This window comes from Leucoraja erinacea, chromosome 6, assembly GCF_028641065.1.
Source record: "Leucoraja erinacea ecotype New England chromosome 6, Leri_hhj_1, whole genome shotgun sequence".
Taxonomy (NCBI): Eukaryota; Metazoa; Chordata; class Chondrichthyes; order Rajiformes; family Rajidae; genus Leucoraja; species Leucoraja erinaceus.
In genome coordinates, this window is record NC_073382.1 from 59,466,349 (window position 1) to 59,487,213 (window position 20,865).

General features: G+C 38.7%; 1 protein-coding gene across 1 annotated transcript in view; it reads left to right on the forward strand.

The window, feature by feature from the left end:
- LOC129698209 (ubiquitin carboxyl-terminal hydrolase 35-like) overlaps positions 1 to 18,046 on the forward strand; it is a 32,041-nt gene extending 13,995 nt beyond the window's left edge. The window contains exons 4-11 of the mRNA XM_055637175.1: positions 194 to 323; positions 1,794 to 1,895; positions 3,305 to 3,463; positions 7,094 to 7,287; positions 8,671 to 8,764; positions 12,893 to 12,999; positions 13,966 to 15,199; positions 17,301 to 18,046. Coding sequence (XP_055493150.1) covers positions 194 to 323; positions 1,794 to 1,895; positions 3,305 to 3,463; positions 7,094 to 7,287; positions 8,671 to 8,764; positions 12,893 to 12,999; positions 13,966 to 15,199; positions 17,301 to 17,315 — 2,035 coding nt within the window. The 3' untranslated portion in view covers positions 17,316 to 18,046. The remainder of the gene's footprint in view (positions 1 to 193; positions 324 to 1,793; positions 1,896 to 3,304; positions 3,464 to 7,093; positions 7,288 to 8,670; positions 8,765 to 12,892; positions 13,000 to 13,965; positions 15,200 to 17,300) is intronic.
- Positions 18,047 to 20,865: the final 2,819 nt, after the last annotated feature.

Here is a 20,865-nt window from a genome sequence, read left to right on the forward strand (position 1 = left end):
GTATTAATTCAGTTAATTTGAGTGTTTTTGATATCTGAAATATACTATCCCTTTAAGTAAAAGTCAAAGATATTTAGGAATAGTCTTTAATAGTTTTTATTAGATTGCAGGTGACAATTATATTTTTAAGGATGACTATAATATAATAGCATGTTCTAACTGTTTCCTTTATTTCCTTTTTCTTAAATTGTAGTACGATTGATTGGCTTTCTTGGCCATTAGCCAAAAATGCAGATAAGTGGATTATTGGCTTACTGAAAGGTTTGGCTGCTGTGAAAGAGTTCAGCATTTTGATTCAAGTCACACTTTCAAAAATTGAGCAGGTGAGTTTCACCTCATAACTTTGGAAATTGTGATCAACGCTTTCCAGGTCCCACTGTAAACCATCACTAAAATAGCCATTCAGATGGCGGATTCAATGCCATAACATTAAAAATATGTTCATATAATTTAGTTGATGTTGTTATATTTCTTTACCAGCTGTGCTGTTGGAATATTTTTATTAATAAACTGACAATTATTACATTGATTGCCATGGAGCACCTTACAAATCTCTCTGAAATTATGATAAATTAGTTGAATTGTGACACTTGCGACGATGTTTCTAGTAAACCTTGTTCTAGTCTCATTGCTTGGGGTGTCTGTTGAATACTTACTCGGATACTACGATATTCTGCTCCTTCAGACCTATGTTTATTAACCGGTTTAACTTGCCTAAGGCTTTTCCTTGAGCCATGAAGATGAAAACTCCTACTTGTTGCAGTAGTCAAATGAAGGATGTAAAACATTTTGCTTTAATGATATTGAGTAGTCTTATGCTCCTTATCGAGTTGATTTCTAATCATTTTCTGTTACTTTGGAAGGGGTGTATAATGGGATTGTTAAAAGAATTGCAGTAACATTAGGGTTGAACATTGATGCAGAATTGCTGAATGTTAGCATTCATACCATTTTACGGCTAAGGGATATGGGGTACTGATTTCGGATGATCAGCTATGATTATGTTGAATGACGGTGCAGGCTCGATGGCTGAATGGCCAACTCCTGCACCTATTTTCTATGTTTCTATATAAGTAAGAAAAATTAGTTAAGACTGGTCAGTTAGTCCTTTGTTCCCATTCAGGCGTGAGTCACGGGGTGGTTATCTGAGTTGTTATTTAAGGCCGGGCAACGCCCATGTCAGCTGAGGAGTAGGGAGCTGTATGCAGAAGAATAAACACGTCTAGAGCACACTCTTGTGTCCGACTAGTTTTTGGCTGCCAGTCCCCGCCACACTATCAATGTGGTCTGTGACATTCCTGATGTGGGAATGTGTTGCGCAGTAAACCAGCCTTTACATTTTGAGTTTTTAATATAAATGGTGTTTTTGTTTATTTCTTATTAAAATTTTAGGTCATCAATTAAACTTATTTTGTTTAAAGACCAGTTTAAAAAAAAAAAAAAAGTTGTGTGGAGTTTGCCATTAACAGCAACCACTGTAACTGCAGAAGTAGGTCATAGACTGGATATGTGCTTTGTAGGTAAAGAATGATGCTTACACTCTTTGGGATGACTGCTGGTCCAGCAGCATTTGAAGTTCAACACCATAGCGACTGGCTTGATAGCGACTGACTTGGTCAGATAAACAAAGTTGTTGATGTAATATTCAATGTTTTTACACTAAAATAGTTGCCTTGTTTTGATATAATACAATAGTGATTATACCTTTTATCTAATTTGTTTTGTTTTGTGGGCTTGTGTAGAATCTTTTGTGTTACATAAATCCTCTTACTGATGCATTATCTATCTTCCAGGTGTTCTCCAGGCTATTTTACCCAATTCTAAGACAAGGTGCACTTTCTGTGTTGAAATATATGCTGTTAAGTTTCCAACATTCACCGGATGCTTTCCATCTGGTATGTGTTATTAAAGTTGATCTTGGAAGGCGGTATGGGAGTTTTTACCTTTAGATTCAGTCACTTTTTTATTTTTCAAAATTTTAGACAAGCATATGAACATTATCTTTGATAATTGTAGAACTGGAAGTAAAACTGCACATCTTGTTGGGAAGTGTATGTTTTGCACACAACTGCTTTTGTGCACAATTTGAAATACCAAATTTGAAATGCTTGTCGAGTTCAGTAGTGGTCTATATCTATATTTTGAGTAGATGTGATTTTTTGATTGTAGAGATGGTGGTTTAGTTTGAATATTTCTCATCCCTGAAGCAGAATTTTTGAAGTGTTGGGGCAAAACTAATGGAAACTGGAATGGCTTCACGTTGACAATTTGAGTTGCCGAATGCAAAGAAAAAATAAATTGCTATGTTTAGTTTGCTTCTTGGATCTACATCTCTTTTAACATTGTTTTGAGAAACAAGGTGCCACCATCAAAGGAAGATTTAAAAACTGGCTGAACATCTGGGAAAATGCTACCTGTATTTTTCATTGCTTTTTATTATTACAAGATGATAAAATTAAATTTCTATTGTGCACAGGATATTACAAAATGCAATTGTGCTAATTGTAGAATTAGCAACTCTCATTTGCTAGGTTCTGACTACCATTTTCACCTAAAAATGCTTTCCTGAAAACTTGGTGAAAGTACAACCTGTTAATGTGTAATGTAAATTGTCCATTTTCTGGCCACTGTGCGCTCATTTGATATGTTTGCCAGTGTGCTAAGAAATTCCACAGGCTCAGTTTTTCCTGCTTCAAGTAGAAAATATAGTACATTGACTTGTACTGGGATAGCTGGTCTATTTTAGCAATACCAGCAGCAACGGTGCTCCTGGTCAGAATGAAGGTAGTTCGTCACAACCCTCCCCACCCCTCATTAGTGATGCCTGCTGATTACACCAAAAACTGGGATTGGCTCACATGTTTTTTAATTTTTGTGACTATCCTTGACTTGCTGCACTTTGCTGGGGATAATATTGGATAATTTCATTTTGGCTAATTTTGTACATTTAAATAGGAGGTCTGCACTTGTAAGTGTAGATATAAGTGGATAATGGACATGGACATCTTAGCATCTGGGAAAGCAAATATAAATATTATTTTCCAAACACCAAGGTGGATCATTTTGGTTTGTTTCAAATTAGGGGAGATTTCGTTCATAAATTTGTATCAATTACTTTATTTGTTAACATAATTAATTCATCTATTAGAAAGGTACAAGCTTTAGTTGCTAGAAGGTGTACTATGGGAACGTGTTCTGTGTTGTGCTAAAGTAAATTACAAATGTGCGATAATCCAATATTCTATGTGGGTATTTAAAGATTAAAGTTTTATTTGTTGTAATTTATTTTACTTGTACTTCACAGCTTGTTCCTCAAATTCCCAAATTAATGGCGTCACTCTCTAAAGAAAGGTCCAACTCTGGTATAAGTTGTCAACAGCAACTGTCTGAATTAGTACACTGCATGATCTTCCGTTTTTCAGGCTTCCCTGACCGCTATGAACCTGTCATAGAGGCACTAAAGGTAAGTGATCAGAATTAAATCATTTCACTGTAATGTTGATCAATATTTTGTTGTATAGAAATGTACGTACAATATAAAGTAAGATCTGTGATTGGGTTGACACATCAGTGGTTGAGGGTGGGGTTAATCTGAGGATTGCCAGTTACGGTGAAGGATGTGTTTTGAGGAAGAGACCCGTAAAAACAAAGAATGTCCAAGATAAGATATTCTCAATATTTGATACCATAGACTGGGACATATTTGAGTAGCATCCCTTTCAATACTAAAGTAGGCTTTGTGTTCTAAATGTTTGCACGAGTGGTTTGTAGATGATTCTGGCCATAAGCACGTGGACAAAATTGCCTGAAACGTTTGAGGCATTAATTGCCTATCATGGACACAATTCTGCACGTGTGGAATGTCAACAATTCTAATGTATACATTAATGAATTGGACGCAGAAAAGAAGATAATTGTGGACTTAAAAGCAAAGGAATTTTGCCTTTGATTGCATGGTTGGTTCAGGAAAGCATGGCCTTGTGTCATCTAATTTCAAGACAATAGGATTTTCTGTAATTATCCATATTCCTCTCCATGCCACTTTTTCCCCCCACTGTACCAGGAGTTAGGATTGCTACTTGGTTAGAAAAGGTTCCAATTGCATTGCACGCTAGTGGGTGTAATAATACAGGCATGTTTCAAGGATCTTGATCAATGATGGAGAATGATCACTTCAATGTAAAGTTTAAAAAAAGCACACAAAATCATATCAATAATCTAACATTTCTTGCCCTCTTCTGCCCATCGGAGGCTTTGGCTTACAACAGCAACTCGGAATTTGAGGCTCCAGACACCATTCCGGATTCTAGTCCTAGAAGTCTGATTTTGCTCACAGCTTGCACTTATTAAATGTGTGTTTGCATGATTTACAAACAGCCAGCTATATTCTTAAAACTATCTATCCTCTGAAATATCAAAAAGGATAATTCATTACAGCATGCTCAGAGCTAATCTGGGTTGTCTCCAAAGGAAAATGAGCTCGTCTATCACTGTGCTCGGTAGCTGCATGGTCAGAGACCTTGTAGGCTACATGATTTAAGGCCTTGGGTTTAACTCATTTTTCTAAGAGAGCCTAATTATTTTCTTGAACTAGCCCATTTGCTTGACATAAGGACTATTAACAGTGAAAATTTTAACTGTTGCATTAGAGTGGGTGATAAGGATTCACATCGCTTTGGCTTCTGATTCTCTCTTAGAATGTTCATTGATCTCTTTAAAAAATTGATTGGGATAGATAGCAGACAGCAGAGAATGCTTAAAATACTTGGGTTGTAAAATGAATCTGAAGAGATAATTTAATATTTTTGTTACATTTTGTGTGATTTGTAGGCCACTTTTCTTAAAAGTAAAAGTTTACTTCAGTTACCTGTAAATCTCCCACAACTGGTTAAAATGGAACAGTACAATAAGTACCATTATTTTGCCCTACCTTGCCCAAAAGTTAATTATGTGGCTCAAAGTATACCCAGATACAGAAAAGCTGGGGTTAAGTAAAGGCAACTATACACTTTAATGGCACATCATTTAGACTTAACCAATTGCAACATCTCAAAATGCTAATCTAATAATAGTTGTTTAATATTTCCTTTTACATTTATGTTTGTCCTCTTTGCCCATTTTTATTTTAAACGCTCCTTTTCTTTTGTGCACCAATTCTATACCTCTTAATTATTGATCTCTTGTCCTTCACAAAACTAATTCAATCTATAGAATTGTATAACCCATTTTCTGTGCAAAGAAAATTGATATTGGGAAAATAAAAAGATATTGGGAAAGATTCTATGGATTTGTTAGATTTTCTTGCGGAAATAAGAACAGGCGAAAATAAGTGGGATTTGGCTCTTTCTCCATGTCTGCTGCACCATCCAGTAAGGTTAACATTGAAGGAAGGGATCGGCAATATTTACCTGCACTAACTACATATTCCTCAGGGACGTGCGGTCAGGGGAGGCAGAGCCTCAGCTGTCGTACTCCCAATGAAAATAGCTGTGAAGAAAAGTAAAGAAAAATAATAATAAAATAAAATAAATATAAAGATATTTCCACTCATCTGTGTTATAAATGTCATTATACGAATCTAATCATTTTTTATGGTCAAAATTGCCAAATTTTTGCAGCTCTGCTGCAAATACAGGGAGGTGAGGCAGTGACGAGCTGAGCTTCCCCTCTGATTGTGCGACCCCTCAGAAACTGCATGGATAGCGGGCAATAAGCGTGTGCATGTTACTATCTCTATATATGTCACCAATGTGATGTTTGTACATCCCTTCATTACATGTCCTAGCCTTCCACAGTCCAGGTAGCTTATTTCACATATAAATATATTAAATTTAGGCTCGCTGGTCTCCTCATAAAACTGCAATGACAAAGCAGCAGGGGAGGCAGCGATCATGTCTGCCTCACAAGGGGGCGTGTCTTGAGCCCAGTGGAGGGAGAGCGAGCATCAATTATGTAGGCTCGCGTAATTGACGCTGCCTCGCTCTCCCTCGATGTTAGCTAGCTTCAGCAGCGGCGGCGCAGACTGGTAGGTTGATTCGTTGATTTGTAGGGGCCGATTCCGAGGCTCTGGGCCGCTGAGAGCTTCCAATTGGGCCCCACGCTTAAGTAATCTACTCTCGCCACCGGCCCTCTCCCTCCCTTCTTTCCTTCCCTTCTTCCCTCCCTTCCTTCTCTCCTTCCCTCCTTCCTCTCTCTCTTTTCCCTTCCCTCCCTCCCTCCTTTCTCTACTTCCCTCTCTTCTCTCCTTCCTCCCTTCTCTCCCTCCCTCCCTTCTCTCCTTTCCTCCCACACACACACACACACACAGACACATCATGCACAGACAACACACACTCTCGCACACACTCTCGCACACACTCTCGCACAACTAAGTTAGGATGGGGTAGAAGCCAGTGCCTCCCCAGCCATTGACCTCACCGCACGTCACCGATATTCCTTAATTTCCTCATCTATATATTACTAAAATTCTCATCTTGTTCGTTTGTGTGCATGTGTGTGCATGTGATCCCGAAACTACGCAAAAACTGTACAATTTTTGGCCCACCTTACCATTGTCCTGTAATGTGCTGTGACAAGTTTTGTTCAGATTGATGGTATTTTTTACGTTATTCATATTTTAAATTTTACAAAAACCACTTTTACAAAAATCGCATTTCCATTTGCACTGCTCATTAGCAATGTATGACGTCACAATGGGATCCTGAATCTCATTCACATATTGCAATTTTCAAAAAAAAAAATCAGTTTTAATTAAATTCTTCCGCTTTCATTCACAATGGGATCCCGAATCACATATAAAAATCGCGATTTAAAAAATCCAGCCTCCACGGGCCATATTGGTAAAGATTTCCAAAGATTTACTATTGTCTTGGTAAAGTAACGTCTTGTCGTAACTCTGGAACTACCTCTGTGAAGACGGATATCAACTTTTTTTTAATGAATTACCTGGAGTAAATTATTTTCAATATTGGTGTAAGGATCTATGTTATTTTTCACCAGATAGGTATAGATGGTGTAACATTCAGAACAAAACAAATGTTCTTTTATTACTTGATGTTGTTATTGGACAGAATTTGTGCTTTTCTTGTTCCAGGATTTTCCCATTCCAAACAAAGAAAAAATAATGCAATTGCTCAACCAGAGTGCCTGGACATGGCAAGAAAATAAACTGGAACCGTTGCACCCAAAGCTTGTTGCAAAATCGAAAACAGGAAAAACAGGAGTAACTAATCTTGGCAATACCTGTTACATGAACAGTGTCATTCAGGCCCTTTTCATGGCTTCTGAGTACGTATCTAATGTACTTAGATTGGTAATGTATGATGGGTGAATGTTGCTCATTAAACTTTTTTTCTGAAATTTAGGCCAGATCTGTTTTTAAAATCCTTTTTTCTGACCTTTCCAAAAAAGCTGCTCTTTCCCCTGCCATTCCCTTGAGTTGGAAGTTGAAATGATCTTGACCGTGAACTGCAGCTCATTGCTGTCAATGGCCATTCTCATTTTCTTAAACTGGATTTATTAGTGAGAAAGATCACATTCATGTTTCTTGAGATTGTAGTCAGGCAGTCAATCAAATGATTCTGTAGAGAACTGGAAACTTTCTCGATCAGTGGTAAATAAGCTTGAGTGGCAGATGTCCGAAGATTTGAAATTCTTTCCCCAGCCTTTTTGATGCGCTCTGGGTATGGCCTGTGAATTCACATTTGAAGACTTCTGTCAAAAACAGCTACTTTCAGGGATGCATCGAATTCAAGGAAAAATAATGGCAATCAAAGACTTTAGAGTAACATTGAATTCAGGCATCCTAAATGGCAGAATTTATATAATGTGTGCAACTTATTTATAAGTTGTGTTTTTTAACTTGAAGAGTCATGTGGATTAATATAATATAAAACAAGATTGAGGTACGTTTATTTTTAAATTGTCACATAATCCTATTTATTCTAGGGTGGGGGGAAATCAAAGGGCTCATTGTTTAACACTATTTTTGTATTATTGCTTCCGATCATCTTCACCAATTTTCATGCTATTTTCTAGTTTAGGATGTACTACTGCAGTGGGCACAAGTCTTTGGTGCAATGTTGGAAAATTATCTGTCTAAATGAAGGAACTTTGCATTTCATCATTCAGTGGTATTGTGCATTGTTGCAGTGCTGGGGAAACGTTCTATATAAAACTTTATTTGTCTTGCGTCTTCATCTTGTCAAATGCCATGGCATAGTTGCAGCCCAGAGCTTCATTCGATGGGAAATCTTGCAGTTTTTGCACAGGATTATCTGGTCAATTAAATTTTTTATTGATTAATAGTTAGTAACTTTTTGTTTTCAATTTGGTGAAGAAATGATGATCAAATATTCAAGCAAAGTAACTAATTCAACACGAGCTTGTGGGGTGAACTTTTACTAGTATCACAAGAAATAAATTTGAGTTAGGAGAGAGATGTTAGGAAACAATGTTCAGATGCTTATTTTGTATTCTGCTTGCCAAATTTGAGATGAACATTTCGTCTACAGATATCTCTTTGATTTTATTTGGTCCTGAGTGTATCTTTTGCTGAGAAATGTGGTTCTCTGTTAAATGATGACTTGGAGCTATGAAGATCTGGTTCATAGACCATTATTGTGAGCCTACTGTTGTAAATCTAAGCAACATTTTGTGGTCCCTTTTTAGCTTCAGGCATGCTGTAATGCTTCTCAAGGATGGTGATTCACAATCACTAATGATGAAACTTCAATGGCTATTTGCTTTCCTGGAACATAGTCAGGTATATTTTCTATTTTGCTTGACCACTTTTTTCTGTTTTAACTTCAGGAGCTTTACAATTTATGTAGTTTATGATTTCAAAAGGCAATGTATGCTACATATTGCATCCAGAATAGTGTGAACTATATATTGAAATACACTGGAATTCAGAAATTATACGGGATTTGTAAATTGGTTGTGTAGGGACATTAAAACGCTTCATTTAATTTGCTAGGAAATCTATGCTTATAGATTAGATTATAGATTAGGAAAAAATATATAAATGTTCTTTTGTCGGTAAAGATGTGCAATCATATTGAAATATACTATGACAGAAGAATGATGTTTTGTAATCGGTTGCAAACTTTGTATTGTTGTAATAAATGATATACAAAGGGATCTGGCTGAGCTAGTGAAATCAGAAAGTACAGGATGTTCAGATTGTATGTTAATCTTCATTGCTTGTGCCGAAGTACAAAAATAAGAAAGTAGTGTTCAAATATAAATATTTGAGACCTGAAGAACTGTGCAGCTGTGCTCTCTATACTCAAGAATGGATATTCTTGCAGCATAGATTCATTGAGTAATTCTTAGGGTATTGGGAGATGGAGTGAGGGGTTTGTCCTATGTCTCGAGTTAAAGCTTGTATTTTACTAGGTGATTTCATGGAAACCTACAAGATTTTGAGGGATTGAAGAGGTAGATACTAGAAATCTGATTTCTTAGGTTACAGATGTAGCACTATATAGTGTTAGTATAAAGGTTTAGTTATAGAAGGAAACATTTTACTTAGTCCTTTTTCCAATATTCTACCCCCAGAGAGATGTAGATGGCCAATTGTTGAGTAGATTCTTAACTGAAAGATTTAAAATCGCCAAACGTATATTTGGAAATCAATGTATAATGGATGAGGTTTGGGATATGCCATTAATCTGGCTGAGTGTGCTTGAAGATTTTTGTGGCGTACATGCAATAGTTAAATTGGTGCTGCATGAAGGATGGTACACCAAGACTGATCAAGCAACAGTATTTAATTAGCCACAATTATAGGTACATTTGTAAATCAAGCGCAAAATCTCTTGATGCAATGGGTTGCAAAGATCTACATGTGGAAATTAGTTTAGAGATAGTGTGGAAAAACGCCCTTCGGCCCACCGTGATCCCCATACACTAGCATTAACCTACACACTAGGGACAATTTTTACCGAAGCTAATTAACCTCTTTGGAGTGTGGGAGTAAACTGGAGCACCCGGGTAAAATTCACGCAGTCACAGGGAGAACGTACAAACTCTGTACAGACAGCACCCATAGTCGGGATTGAACCTGGCTCTCTGTTGCTGTAAGGCAGCAACTCTACCACTGCGCCACTGTTGTATCTTTTATCAGGTACAAGTATTTGTATCAAGATACAAATATTGCATCTTTCATCAGGGAGATTGCTAATAACCTACTGTCTTTCCCCTTTTGTTTGCCTGTCTCTACTGCTGCACTTTCACAATTGGTGAAAGGCTGTAAAAGGTTATTCCTGGTTGAGCTAATGTTAGAGGGAAAACTTTGGCCTCAAAGCTATAAGGTGATATGGGGAAGCTAGGAAGAGTGGAGGTGGGAAACTGCCAGCAGGTAGCAGATGTAATAAGGACATTTTTATTTCTCTTCAACGGATTTAATTTAGGAATCTGACTGCTGAGTCAACTTGGGATCCTTGTGTAAATCTGTGCTAGAGATTATCCTAAAATTGTGGAATTGCTGCCACAGGCAATTCAGAATGAGAAGTCATTTTCAGATAGCTTCTATCTGGGCCAAGCTACTTCATATTTTGCAGGAAGGAGAGCTGCTGGAGAAAAACTCAGCAGGCCAGGCAGCGTCTATGGAGGAAATGGGCCTCCGATGGACATGTTGGATAAGATTCTTCATCTGGATTGAAAGAGTAGAGGTGAAATGGGCAGTGTGAGGGAAGAGGGGTTAGGGCAAGAGCTGGCAAGCATTAGGTGAATATAGGTGAGGCAGTGTTGATTGGCAGATAGGTCAGGGTGAAACATTGAACTCTCCAATTTCAAATAACCTCCACACTCTGCCCTGGTTATTTGGTTCCATTGTTCTCTATCCTTTTCTATCAGTTTACATAATCTGCTTTCTTTTTGTTTTGCACTTATCACCTCCAGGCCTAGAAACATAGAAAATAGGTGCAGGAGGAGGCCATTTGGCCCTTCGAGCCAGCTCCACCATTCATTGTGATCAATGCTGATCGTCTCCAATCAATAACGCGTGCCTGCCTTCTCCCCTTGATTCCACCAGCCCCTATAGCCCTATCTAACCCTCTCTTAAATCCATCCAGTGATTTGGCCTCCGCTGCCCTGTGTGGCAGGGAATTCCACAAATTCACAACTCTCTGCTATCTCCTATAGCCTCTGCTATCTCCACCCCTCCCGCCCCCACCCGATGCTTAACGACCAATCTACCTCTCCCTGCCTGTATCCACTTATTGATTGCTACCTTTGCCCCTGTGCTTATCCATTAGTAGTTGCTCTACTCAACAGCCAAAAATCTGTAGCCTCCCTTTGATCTGGTATTTTGTTGGTTCACATGCTTGATCAATGTGTTTTATCATAAATGTTTTATTATTATTAATGTTTAGTGTTTTCTGAGTCATTCGTAACTGTCACTGTATGTCGCGTTGTTACTTGTGGGCGGAGCACCAAGGCAAATTTCTTTGTATTTGAATACTTGGCCAATAAACGTACTTACTTAGTGTTAATCTATTTGTCAGCCTGCAGAAAGCAGGCTGATCCCTGCACATACAACAAATAGTCCTCCGTCATTTTTGCCACCTCCAACGTGACTCCACCACTCGCCACATCTTCCCATCTCCCCCCCTCTCTGCTTTCCGCAAAGACCGCTCACTCCATAACTCCCTGGTCAATCCTTCCCGCACCACCCCCTCCTCGGGCACTTTCCCTTGTAACCGCAAGAGATGCTACACTTGTCGCTTTACCTCTCCTCTTGACTCCATTCAAGGACCCAAGCAGTTGTTCCAGGTGTGACAGAGGTTCACCTGCACCTCCTCCAACCTCATTTATTACATCCGCTGCTCTAGATGTCAGTTTATCTACATCGGTGAGACCAAGCGTAGGCTCGGCGATTGTTTCGCTGAACATCTCCGCTCGGTCCGCAATAACCAATCTGATCTCCCGGTGACTCAGCACCTCAACTCCCCCTCCCTTTCCGAACCCAACCTTTCTGTCCTGGGCCTCCTCAATGGCCAGAGTGAGCACCACCAGAAATTGGAGGAGCACCTCATATTCCGCTTGGGCAGTTTACACTCCAGCGGCATGAACATTGACTTCTCCAATTTCTGGTAGCCCTTATTATCTCCTTCCCTCCACCCCCACCCCACATCAGCCTGAAGAAGGGTTTCTGCCCGAAACATTGCCTATTTCCTTCGCTCCATAGATGCTGCCGCACCTGTTGAGTTTCTCCAGCACTTTTGTCTACCTGCACTTGAAGTAGTTCTCAGTGGGCATGCTTTTGAAGGAGAGGAGTTCTTGTGTACACTTAATGAATTCCTTTTATTTCCAGAAAATCATCTGCATTAGCGGTCATAAATTTAAAGGTAAAGTTGCCCACGATGTCATTAATTTGAAATCCTTTGATAAATTCAATAATTTTACATCTGCATTGTCAAATAAATCATAAATGTTGCGTGGTTGTCAACCAACAAAAAATAATTTGTCACATCTGATCAGAGCTGTAACACTAAACAGATTGACAGTGCTGAGCGGTTGACGTAACTGTGTAGTAACATAGAAAATAGGTGCAGGAGTAGGCCATTCGGCCCTTCCAGCCTGCACCGCCATTCAATATGATCATGGCTGATCATCCAACTCTGTATTAACTGATCAGCTTCACTAAAATATATATAAGGTTTTGGTCTATTTGCTTTTGCATGTGTATATGGTTTATTGATGAAAGGGAGGAATATTTTTTTGGCTACTTCTCACTCTTTGCTTAGTTTATGTTCTAGAGACTTAATGACTGAATGGAGTGTAAATGTAAAGTAATGCATATTCCTAACAATAGGAATTGGCTAATGAACCTCCTTTTAGATTTTGTTGAAATCGTCATGGGTTTTTTTCTGGTTTGCTTTTGTAGAGACCAGCCATCTCTCCCAGTAGCTTCTTGAAAGCTTCATCTCCTCCATGGTTTAACGAAGGAGCACAACAGGACTGTTCAGAATATTTAAGATATCTTTTGAACAGGTTAGTTGAAGACTTAGTTTAATTTTAATAATTTTCATTTCTTTGTCTGATTTACACTGTCAATCCATGATAACCATTAAAAAAAAAAAAAAAAAAGATTACAATGATTTTTCTCTCAAACAACCCTTTCCCCACATATCCCTTGTGAAACCACCCCTGAAGTACTACATACAATGTTGGTTTCCTTGCTTAAGAAGGCATGTACTTTATAACTTCTAATTATAAATGAGCATCTAAGGCTGCTGATACTTCCTATGTAATAATTTGCCTGCAGTTTCCTGCTACAGGCCACTTAGCAGACACCCATCTATAGGTAGACTTTTCAAGGCCTTGCTTCTTTTAGGAAAGAAGAAATGTTCAAATGAAAGGAAATGTTGAGGATGTGAGAGAAGTGGTTGGTTGACTGCAGAAAATGGATCTCATGTTCTAGGTCAAAAGTTAGTCTATGAAATGAGTAGAAAACATCAGGAAGATATTATCATTGTGCCAATGACAGAGAATTTTGTCCTGCTAAAACTTTTATTTTGCATTTGCTTCCAAAAATGTTCTTTACTGTTTGAATGGATAACATACCAGTGTCACTTTACAGCAGATATATCTATTTTACTTTAATAAGACATAGGATTATTAAACTCTGTACTTTGATGGCTACATTTTATCACAGCAAGTGGATGAAATTTTCAAGTAATAATAGCCGTAAAATTAATGTCATCTATTTCACCAAAGCTATAATTTATTTTAAATGTTATTTTGACTGCTGTTTTTGGATAGAAATGTTTGTCTGTCTGCTGTTAGCTTGTCACTAAAGCTAATTAATAACTGATCATCACTGTCAGTATATATGCCATGATTTGTAATAAATAACTTGTCTACAACAAGGTTTTGGTTCTTAACCTGAAGGTTAAATGAATTGATGAAATGGTCAAGCTTTTTTTATAGCTGTAAATGTTTCATTTTATTTTTAAGACTACATGAAGAAGAGAAGACTAGTAAACGAATTACACATGGACAGAGACATTCATACAGTGAAACTCGGATGGATTGTGGAGATCCAGGGAAAACATTAATAGAAAGAATGTTTGGAGGGAAGATGGTGACTAGGATCCTTTGTCGTTGTTGTTGTAATGTTTCCTTCTGTGAAGAAGCTTTTACAGATCTATGTCTAGCATTTCCGCCACCTAATAAGGTTCTACAAAGGTGTGATCACTCAGTGAAGATTACTGGTGCAGATAACGTGGCATCTCAATTTAAGCAAAAGGACATGATTGCTAAATCTCCAAATAAACAGACACAAACAATATATAGAGAGCCTTCATTAAGAATGGTACCGTTTGAAATAATAGGTTCCCATGGAACAACAAAGAAGGACGGGCCTTCACTAACTGGAGTAACAAAAAATGATTACTTTTGTCCTTTTAATTCCATGCCAAAGAATGATTTTGCAGTTGATTGTGTGGAGAAAGCATCTGGCTCATCACGTTGTAAATCCGTGTCTGACCTTATTAACTACTTTCTTTCACCAGAAATGTTATCAGGTGATAATAGATATTACTGCAATAAATGTACCTCTTTACAAGAAGCAGAAAAAGTTGTGGAATTAACTGGGAATCCGCACTACCTTATCTTGACTTTATTACGATTCTCCTTTGATCTCGTAACTATGAAGCACCAAAAAATTTTAGATAATGTATCAGTTCCTTTAGTCCTTAAACTACCCATTAGAGTTAACTCAAAGGATGAATACAAAATCCGTGCTAAAAATCAAAGATGCAAATTAGGAAGCTGGCAACCTTTTGCAGATACTACATATTTGTCAATTATTTATGACCTCTGTTCTATAGTGGTGCACTCTGGCATATCTTCCGAAAGTGGACATTACTATTGCTATGCCAGCGACTGTGTGGATGCTAACTCTGTAATTGGTCTAAATGAAATTTGGAATGCCGAAGGTGGAGATGATGACCGATGGTATTTGTACAATGACACCAGGGTTTCATTTTCCTCATTCGAATCCATCAGCAATGTTACAAATTACTTTCCCAAAGACACTGCATATGTATTATTCTACAGACAGCGATTAACAAGACAGCCTTGCCCTGATGGTGAACCTGTTTCAGCTGATATGGGACTGTATGGCGAAGTAGGATTAAGCAATGAGCTGATGGAAGCCATCTCCAGGGACAACCTTCAGTATCTACAGGTATGTAATTTGAACTGATTAAATAAAAAAATTGGTTTACTAAACTTGATTATAAGGATGATAACAATTACCATTTTACATTAATTTTGTTTTTGTTAGGCTTCATAACTATTAACAATAAAGGTGTAATAGTTTTACATACAGCACTCTATCTTTACAAAATTCTTAAGGGGTTGGACAGGTTAGATGCAGAAAGATTGTTCCCGATGTTTGGGAAGTCCAGAACAAGGAGTCACAGTTTAAGGATAAGGGGGAAGTCTTTTAGGACCGAGATGAGAACTTTTTTTTTCCCCACACAGTGGTGAATCTGTGGAATTCTCTGCCACAGAAAGTAGTTGAGGCCAGTTCATTGGCTATATTTAAGAGGGAGTTAGATGTGGCCCTTGTGGCTAAAGGGATCAGGGGGTGTGGAGAGAAGGCAGGTACAGGATACTGAGTTGGATGATCAGCCATGATCATATTGAATGGCGGTGCAGGCTCGAAGGGCCTACTCCAGCACCTATTTTCTATGTTTCTATCTTAACCTGCTGCTTTCACAAAACTATGCACATAGAACAGTATGGCACTTTGGCCCATGTCTGCACAGACCATGACGCCAATCTAACTAATCCCTTCTACCTGCACGTGGTCTATATCGCTCTATTCCATGCTGTTCTAAATGCCCCCATAAATGTTGCTATTGTATCTGCTTCTATAATGTTATGAGATTACATTCCAAATATCTATTGTCTGTAGATCCTACAGATGTATGTCCTAATGATCTAATTAAATATTTGATTTTTATTTCCACAAACATTGAACAAACATTCCATCATTCCTACCTTTATTCTGTTATGGTCATTAGAACAAAGGTCATTGCATCCTTTGCAAGAAAATAGCAAAATATGGTGTTCATCCCATCTGCCAAACACCATTCTAGAGCAAAATTTCCAATCAAGATTAATCTTAACATTTTGGTTGCTTTTGATAACTACTTAATGATTTTGGTTAGATACATCTGGAGTGCAGAGTACCATTCTGAGCAATGTACATTAGAATATATTAGCCTTGGAAGCAAGGCAGTGGAGATTTTTTAGATTAAATACTTTCGAGGTTTGATTTAGAATGAAAGTTGCATAAACCTTGAATGGAGTGTGGGAACAATAAAATGGGTTTGGGTAGTTGAGTATAAAATTGTGTGTTTGGTAGTTGGTGTGGATGTAGTGGGCCAAAGGACCCATTTCCATGCTGTAACTCTCTCATTACATTTGTTTCCAACCCTATCTAGAAATGAGCCTAAAATCGGAGTTGGGTATTTGGTTACAAATTAGAAAGTTATTTGGAATATAAGGCAATGTGGCAGCAAATGTGCATAGAGGAAAGTCCTGCAAGCAACCATTTCTGATGTAATTTTGCCTGTTTAACGAGCTCAGTAATCCTAAAAATCTCAAGATTGAGATAAATTGCACATGCCAGACCTGCATCTAGCTGGGCGGGATGATTCTCATATTTTTGGTCTTGTGTTTGCATTTAATGTAACAAAATACCAGGCTGTCCTTTGGGAAAATTAATCATTGGTACTTGACAACTATTTATAAGTTTCTTAAATAATGATGAGTGTGACGCAATCACATCCAAGCTATTATACTTGTAACTGGAGACATGTTGATGAAATGTTATATTCATTCTGTAGTTTTCCATTTTTATAATTAGCTATTCCATAGATTGGCAGGCATTATTTATTTAGGAATGAGGGCAATCTTGTATGAATAGTAACATATTATAATTGGAATATAATTCGAAATTCCAAACCTGGAGTTAAATAACTGGGATTCAAAAAAGCAATAATATTGTTCACACTTGAGTAGATTAATAATGTGAAGAATCGTTATCAAATTGCTTGTTTTTATAATCTTGCATGTGTAATTAAATTAGCCAAGATTCATCCATGCCATTACTTTTGTGGCATTTGGCTATTGTCTTGGAGCATGTCAGTGGAGAGAATTACAATAAGGCACAGTTCAGCCACTGGAGCAAGGTCAAAAAATTGTGTGTGGGGTGAGTGTGGTAAGGTGCAAGTTATTTAAAAATGTGTTATTGAAAACATGTTAACATTTTCTAGGAAGAGGAAAAATAAGCAAGGAACAGAACTGAATCTACAATCCCTGTTACTGCACCATGGTGGAGATGTTTTGCTGCCGATGAAAATGGAGGTTCTTCTGGAAGTTGTGGTCCAACTGCTGGAGCAGGAAGTGATTTGGGGTCATTTGATTTTCTAAGTGCAGTTAAGGCCTACTTCATCCCCTCTACCTTGGTTGCATTATATACTTTGTAAAGGTTGCACAACTTAATCTATTGTGGGGGTTAATGGGGATTTCTCTTTTGTGTTGTCAAGAAACTTGCCTGTTACTTGGTAAATTTTTGGATTGTTGGGGAAGTAGCAATGGACATTTTCGTCCAAGTGCTGTAAAGATATAAAATGCATTTCACCAATGAAGTATAAATAAAATTCAACACATTTGTAAATGCTGGCTTTCACTTCCAATATAATGTATTTCTTATTCTTTGAAAATATTACATCTCTCCTCCCTGTGGATTTAAATGTTATTGGCAAATAGGCTAATTTATGAATATCATTGGAGGCAGCTGTAGGTTTTATTACACTTTTTATTGTAAAAGCATTTCTGTGAAAATTTATTTTGTCCTTGCCTCAGCTGACTTTAGTTTAGTTTGGAGATACAGCGTGGAAACTTTAGCCAACTGAAACAGAGTCGACCAACAATCACCCATATCCTACACACTATGGGCACTTTGCAGAAGCCAATTAACCTACAAGCCAGCACGTCTTTGGGTTGTGGGAGGAAACTGGAGCAGGCGGTCACAGGGAGAATGTACAAACTCTGTGCAGATAGCACCCATAGTCAGGATTGAACCCTGGTCTCTGGCGCTGCAAGGCAGCAACTCTACTACTGAGCCATTGTGCCGCGCTAATGGTGGTGCCAACTATTTATTATTTAAACTCCTGGGGATGCTAGTTAACGGCATACAGTTTTAATTTTGGGTATCAATAATGGAATCCTTGATAGACTGTACTTGGAAACTTGAACTATGCATTCTAATATTGCACTAGCACAACCATCTGCCCATAATACCCACCAACACCTCTCACACCTTTCACTTTGTGTAGACAATTGGAACTTTCAGTTCCTAGAAGTGAAGCTGCCTGCTCATTAAAACAAACAAAATCATAGAATATCTATCATATTTGACCCTTGCACCATGAGAAAGTCTGCATAGCAGTGGATGCCTCGAAGTGTTCATTTTTGCATTTGGGGTGATTATGTTTTTTTGCAATTATTATGCTTAATTTATTTTATTTATTCTGGTTAAAGTACAAATAATTTTGAGATTCTCTTGATTTAAACAAATTCAGTTTGTATGCTGCTGTTCTCTATGCACTAAAGTTACATTGATAAAATATTTTTATGAATGGTATTAATAACCATGCTTAGTATTTAAACTTGATCACAATTTATCTTATACAGCCGTCTTACATTTTGCATGTGTTTGATTTACACATTTTTTGGAATAACAGGCTAGTTTAATACCAAAGCCTAATTTACGTGCTCTTATTTTTAAAATAGCGTGCTCAAATCTATGCCTTAGTGTAGTCGCGTGCAATGCCTGCCACTGCTTTAACTGCTGACTCTCCCTCAGCCTCTATCTGATTTTATCAGCTGATGTAGAGGACCTCCACTCCCTGTAGTCTCCCTCCTCTGCTCTCCACCTATGCCAACTTGGGAAAGAGGTCGCCAGTCATCAAAGTAAGTGTTATCATTTGCATTCGGAAAGAGATTTTTATGAACAATGTTTATTTAGGATGTCTTTGCTGTTTTTTTTGTTTTCTTTATTAATGAGTAAGCTAAAAAATAATGGTGAGTATAAATGAACTATTGATTGTAATGTAGACATTTCTGACTTTCCGTTAACTTGTACCATTTATATACATTCTCATGATAACAGGGCTGCCAACATTGGGCGAGAGTTGGGAGTGAGAAATTGCGAAAGACCAAGCCCGAGGGAGCATAGCGACAGGGTGGGGGGGGGGGGGGGGGGGGGGGGGGGTAGGGTGTCCCTCTCCCATTGGTACGGAACATTTGCATTTTTCAGCGTGAAATTGTGCAATATGGTGCATACTGCAGTGAGTCTTTTAACTTGCACTTGAATGCAATATATATGCTTTAAATTGGATTGGAGCATTTTTGAAAGGGGGGAGGCTGTGCGATCACTGATCACTGGCCTTGAGGGTACCCGGTGAGGGAGTGGAGCAACCGAGTGCGGAGAGGGTGTGGAAGAAGGGGTCCCCCCCTCCCAGGGTAGAAACTTTTTGAAATTTGATGTATTAAAATCCTGTTTTAGTGCACTGTAGAAGTATAATTTCAATATTTTTTTGTATGAAGTATTTTTAAGAGGTAACTTTTTAAGGGGTAACTTTATCCACACAAAGGGTGATAGGTGTATGGAACAAGCTGCCACAGGAGGTAGTTGAGGCAGGGACCATCCCAACATTTAAGAAAAAGTTAGACTGATACATGGATAGGACAGGTTTGGAGGTATGGACCAAAAGCAGGTAGTGTAGCTGGGACATGTTGGCGGGTGTGGGCAAGTTGCGCCGAAGGGCCTGTTTTCACACTGTATCACTCTATGACTACATTATACCTCCACCATGCATGAATGCTTCAAAATCAAGTGATCGAGTTTTATTGCCATATACTCAAGCATAGAAACATAGAAAATAGGTGCAGGAATAGGCCATCGGCCCTTCGAGCCAGCACTGCCATTCAATATGATCATGGCTATTCATCTAAAATCAGTACCTCTTTCCTGTTTTTTCCCCATATCCCTTGATGTCGTTAGCCCCAAGAACTAAATGTAACTCTCTCTTGAAAACATCCAGTGAATTGGCCTGCACTGCCTTCTGTGGCAGAGAATTCCACAGATTCACAACTCTCTGCATGAAGAAAGTTTGTTCTCATCTCAGTCCTAACTGCCCCCCCCTTTATTCTTAAACTGTGACCCATGGTTCTGAATGCCCCCAACATCGGGAACATTTTTCCTGCCGTTACAGTAAGTGATAATCTAGCAGGCAAGCAGGATGCATTCACCAACTACCCCCATTTGAAGTCCACTATCTTCCACCGTATCTACCCAGTGCTTGGTACTTACTTCCAGCAGCCACTGGTTGTCCTCCAGGATGCACCGAGCCGCAGCCTGATCCATGCCGGTCACCTGGGCGAATTCGGCACAGACTCACGGCAGCGGCGCAACGCTTCGACGCCTCCGACGGCCCGGGACTCTTGCACTGAAGCTGCTCCATGGCCGGAGCTGCAGTGAACGACTCACCAGTCCTGCAAACACTCGTCAGCCCCGCTCCCTGTCCGCATCTGTCCCCGCCGCTGCTTCTGGTTCCAACACCCGCGGCCCATGCAGTTGATATGAGTTTTGAAATTTTCGTTGATCACAGAATTTCTTACAACGGAGCGAGAGAAATTTGTGATCAGCATGAGAATTTGGTGAAATGCGTGATTCTCACGCTCAATGAATGGGAGTTGGCAGCCCTGCCTCTCTCTCTCCCCCCTCCCCCCCCTCTACCCTCCCCCCCCCTCTTCCTCTCTCCCCCCCCCCCT